Source organism: Gymnodraco acuticeps, unplaced genomic scaffold, assembly GCF_902827175.1.
Source record: "Gymnodraco acuticeps unplaced genomic scaffold, fGymAcu1.1, whole genome shotgun sequence".
In the NCBI taxonomy this organism is placed as follows: Eukaryota; Metazoa; Chordata; class Actinopteri; order Perciformes; family Bathydraconidae; genus Gymnodraco; species Gymnodraco acuticeps.
The window spans coordinates 28,677-33,808 of NW_022991724.1; the positions used below are offsets into that span (position 1 = coordinate 28,677).

General features: G+C 38.7%; 1 protein-coding gene across 2 annotated transcripts; it reads right to left on the reverse strand.

Moving 5' to 3' along the window:
* Window positions 1–922: 922 nt before the first annotated feature.
* LOC117534801 lies at window positions 923–3,607 on the reverse strand. 2 transcript variants are annotated; one of them, XM_034199026.1, is made up of 4 exons: window positions 3,317–3,607; window positions 2,338–2,573; window positions 2,042–2,226; window positions 923–1,809 (listed from the first exon to the last, which is right to left on the reverse strand). In XM_034199026.1, exons 1-4 carry the CDS (start codon window positions 3,576–3,578, stop codon window positions 1,041–1,043), a joined length of 1,452 nt encoding a protein of 483 aa, XP_034054917.1. In that variant the 5' UTR covers window positions 3,579–3,607; the 3' UTR covers window positions 923–1,040. The 2 variants fall into 2 exon arrangements, with proteins under 2 accessions (XP_034054917.1, XP_034054916.1); XM_034199025.1 differs by having other exon boundaries at window positions 2,042–2,235.
* Window positions 3,608–5,132: the final 1,525 nt, after the last annotated feature.

The following is a 5,132-nucleotide window of genomic DNA, read 5'->3' on the forward strand; positions in this document are numbered from 1 at the left end:
GGGAGGGTGTGCAGAGTATGACGATAAGATGAGGGAGAAAGTATTACTGCAATTTTGCACTGGGTGAAATTTGACATTATTGCCATAAATATGGAAACTGCGTTCAGGAAGTGCACTAATGATACCTCAATTGTTGCTTTGTTCTCGACGGTTCATTTTTGACTCCCTACTTATAAATGCTCTGATGTTAATACCATTTATTTGTTGTTTTTATTTGTTCATAAACTTAAGTCATTCTACAAGTTGCAGTTTTATGGGCGTTCAAGTGGCAAACAATTTCTTGTCCTGTGAGCAGTAACTTCTAACTTGGCCCTGTTTTAAGAGGGACCTTGTATTAGCGTGGTTCGGAAGCTCAGAATTGTGTTCCATTCCTTTGATTTGTTAAGTACTTCAAACATGATATGTATGTTGACATATGCTGTAAATCCACCTATAGGAATAATAAATCTGATTTTACATTTACTTGGTGCTATGATTTAAATGACATTTAACAAAATGAAGATAACAAATTACTTGCAAATTCAAGTAACACATTACATAAAAGGAGAGATGTTGAGTAAAAGAACATTAGTAATTTCTTCTAGAATTTAAACACATAATATGGGAGGTGTGTGGCGCAGTGGTTTAATGCGCTGATCTTCAAATCAGAAGATAGCAAGTTCGAGTCCCACTGCAGTCAGCATGTCGTTGTGTCCCTGAGACACTTCACCCACAGTATTGAGTATGTAAGTCGCTTTGGATAAAAGCGTCTAACAAGTAACATGTGTTAAAAGTATTATTTACTGAACCAAAAAGTCATTTTTCTAGTGTGTATTTTCAGTGGTGTTACCCAGTGTAGTTGGGGAGAACGGTATTGGAAATAGAAGAGGGGAGGAGTGTGGATGGTCATTGTAGCTCTCTTCACGACACAGACACAGGTCGGTTCTTTGAAACGGGCGTTTATTCTTGGAGTTATATCTTGTAGCCTATCATTTACAGTAATAGTGAATAATATCCCCTCACACTTAATAGTTTTTTGTAGTCACATTATGTTCTTTCAATTAGAGCATGTTTTGAATCTGTCTAACACAAAGCAGATACCTGTCCTTTAAGTCAGTTGTTCCAGTCATTGCATTTTGGAGATCTTGCTGTTGTTCAGAGCTCAGGATAATGTGTGGTTGTGGCACTATCACTGCTCGTTCAAGATCATCATTGTTTGCTTGCAACTGATCGAGCCGTATGCCATGTCTTGCCAAGCCATTTTCAATATTTTCTTGGCTGTAGGGATCATTTCCAAAGACATTGTCTATAGCTGTTGAATGTTGCTCCCTGTTGGCTAGCATGCCCTCCATCCAAATATGTGTTGGTGTACGATTGTTAGCAGTTCTTAGTCTATGGTTGTTCCACGCATGTCTGAATAAATCTAGTCTTTTTTGGATTTCTGGTTTAAAAACGATTTGTAGTGCCATTTTCTGAATGTCATCTTCGGGGTTCAATATTTGTTCATCTTCAAAGGAATAAAAAAGTGTGTAAAAATAGTGCACAACCTGCTGGAAAACATCTCTCCAAAGACGCTCAATACGTTGGTTGTGTACAGATTGGCCTGTAATGTGCCTCACTTCTCCGTTTCCCTGTAGAAGGTTCATCAAGAGGGCAACTAGAGTGTTCTCCCCGCCGTGGTCAGACCTGACTCTGGATGGTAACCCATACCGACAGGTAGCTCGAACAAAATGGGTTAGCACTGTCAAAGCTGTGTTGTCAGTGCCGCAGTTGATAAAAGTTACGAGTCTGGAGTTCCCATCAATTCCGGCATGTGTCACAAGCCCCCACCTGTGCAAATAATCGAATGAATAGAACAAGGAATTAATGCATTGCATTAAATACCTTAAAGGTTATCTTTATAACATTTGTTCAATATATCCAATACTTCTATAAATGTTGTTGATAAGAAAATGATTGAGATTATATAGTGAAAGAGGAAAATAATAAACAAAACTAGGCTGGATTAGAAGATTATAATTACTACTATAATTGCTTTCTTTCAAATTCAAGAGCTGATTACCGAATGAGACGCATATGGCCATCTATGTGCCACAAGCTGTTAGGAAAGGGCACATAGTAGGTTCTCCTAGCCACAGTCTGGCCCCATCTCTGTGCTGCTGCAGCTGGATCGATTTGCTTTAGAGTCTCTCTAACTCTTCTTCTTTGTACCACAATCCCTTCTGCGTGTAGGTATGCCCTCATCATCTGAAAGTGGTTAATTTAAAAAGACAAATAAGATACAGAACATTTTCTATAAAATGTTATATATAAACAAACTCTAAAACTCTAAAAGGGAATATAAACTAGTATGCTTACTTCTGAACCTGATCTAGGAAACTGGTTGTGGAGTCTCCTGACATGCTCTTCTAGGTCAGGATCACTAATGGTAGTGAATCTGTTCCTTGCTGAAGTATTTAAAGACATCATTTTTTTATGAAGGAATGAGGAGGAACAGCCCAACATCCTTGCCATTGCTCTCACGGTAAAACCTTGACCTAGGAGCAGCTCAATTTGCCCCCTCGTTATGTCAAGAGCAGGTCTTCCTCGTCTTCCTTATGATATGGAAATAAAAAAGGAAAATATATAATATCAATTATATAAACATGTATAATTATTATAACAGTTCATCAGAACGTTCATCAACAGAACAATGAGTTTTTAAATGTTAAGTAAGTCTGTTAACAACAGGTCACATTAATATTCATGTGAGTTCAAAGTTATATAAACTGGTAAAAAAAGTGGCGTAGTAATCATCAGCGCACTGCTTCAACGCGTGTATGTTGGTGTAATCACGGCATTAATTTTGTTATTCTACAGTATTCTTGTTTTATAGTTATTAACCCAATTTGTGTTCTTTGAAATTGAAAAAGATATCGCATTGTGTTTGTTACTTTCGTTGCAGTTGTATACAGTTGGTTTCCTATTCATGGACATGCTTTTATTTTGAAGGAGAGGTAGCGCTGTTGACAGGAAGTTGTTGTTGCTTTGGAAACAACGTGACGGAGATTAACGGAGAAAAGTAATATCTACATATAAAGACGGAGAAAGTAAACGATAACGTTTATGGTTAAGTGTTAGCACCCCCCGAAGAGGCACAAGCTCTTACGTTGATATTGGAGATTTCAATAAATTCAATTTGAAGAAAAAACGGGAATAAAACAAACAAAACGAATATCCGAATAACGAAATTGAAACCCGAATAGTATTCCAACGAACGAATATTCAGATATTCGAATATTCAGGTACAGCCCTAAAGTCAAGGCAAGTCATTTATCAATGTTAGTTAGTAATTCACCTGAATGCACAAGGTGTGCTGCATGGAAACCAGTATGTAGGGCATTTGAAGCTTGAGGTCCGGAGATGAAAGATCTGAGATCAGTGAGACTTTGAACTATATCCTGCACAGCCTGGGCGCCAATAGTATCTCCAACCCTTCTTACGTTAGCTATAGAGCTGTTGATAGCGTAAACTTCTGTTCGGCCCAAAGACCCTTGATTAAATGCTCTTTGAATCTCAGTACATCTTCTTCTTATACGTCTCAGTACAACGCCCGCCATCTTGTGTTTGAACTTCTGTGAAAATTGATGGGCGAGGTCTATCTTAAGAGCCAATAGGAGACCGATATGCATCCACTAGTTAACTAGTTGCAGTTCATATGGCTCACTAGTGAACGTGAAGGCCATACACGTTCACTAGTGAGCCTATATATGCAAATGAAGCAGGCGGGACCCAGATTCTGATTGGTCAGTTCAGCTCTGTGAGGGAGAGCCTTAGGGGGCATTCTCCTGCGATGTTTTTAGTAACGTCTTGAAGACGTGAGTTGCATCAGTCGGATATTTATGCCCACTGTTAACATATTGTCCGTGGGAAGTCAGTCAGTGTGTGTTTTACCTAGAAAAATACATGTTTCTGCTTCTGCTATATTCCGCTTTGTGTGTGTGTTTTTGTTGGTGCGAATGTGCGCACGCTTGTGTGTGAGAACACCGGCACTCGAGACACAAAAGTATATGAACGTGGGACATTTTATAAGCGGTGCTCATTAATAAATCAGAAACACTGGACAGATCTTAAAATCAGGGTAACGATAGATCCGTATGAAGATAAACAACCTCTGCATATTTGCCAAGACTAATATTTACGGAAGTCACGGCGATCTCTCAAAGCTGTGATCCGAAGAGGGTTACCTCCTCTTTCTATCCATCAATAATGTCCCTCTGTTATCACAATGCTAATCTAATCCAAGCACCTTTCAAATTGCAGTTTAATAAACTGTGTTAAAGAGGATCTATATTCCTGTCTGCAGTCCTAAGGCAACTTTCTAATTTTAAGAAAGTCTTCAATGTTCTTACCTAATTTGATATACAATGATCATAATTACACAAATACTTTTGTTTTATATTTTTGTAAATATGGTCATATTTTAAAACAGTGTATTTAAGCTCTTAAATAAACTATTTGGGCTGGGTGGCGCTCTATAGCTTAGGGCCAATAGGAGACCTTGATGCGTTCTTTCCCCTCCTCCTCATTAGCATTCTGTGCAACTAGTGTGACTAGTGCACATTTGGGATCCACTAGTGCTACTAGTGAACATTTTAAGCCTCACTAGTTCACTAGTGGAATTTAAACTTCTCTCACTAGTTAACTAGTAAAAGGCAAAGGGTTCACTAGTTAACGTGTAGACATTTTGAGCCCCACTAGTTAACTAGTAAGGTCAAAAGAGGCGTCAACTAGTTAACTAGTGAACATTTGGCCTTTACTAGTTAACTAGTGAGTGATTCTGGGTGCGACTAGTTAACTAGTGCGCTGCAAAATCTCTGACATGTTAACTAGTTGTGCTTCTTTTGTGTGACTAGTTAACATGTCAGAGCTTTTGCAGTGCACTAGTTAACTAGTAAGACTTTTAGGGTCACTAGTACGGTCAGAGGGCCACTAGTTCATCAAAAAGCTTACACGTTGGGACTTTGGCGCTACTAGTGGTGCTCCTGGCGTCACTAGTAAGGCATACGTGTTAACTAGTCGGACAAAAGTGCCACTAGTTGCTGAAAAAGAGCGACTAGTGAAATGTTTTATTCAACTAGTAAAGCAGAGTGCCTGACTAGTTTGACCATATA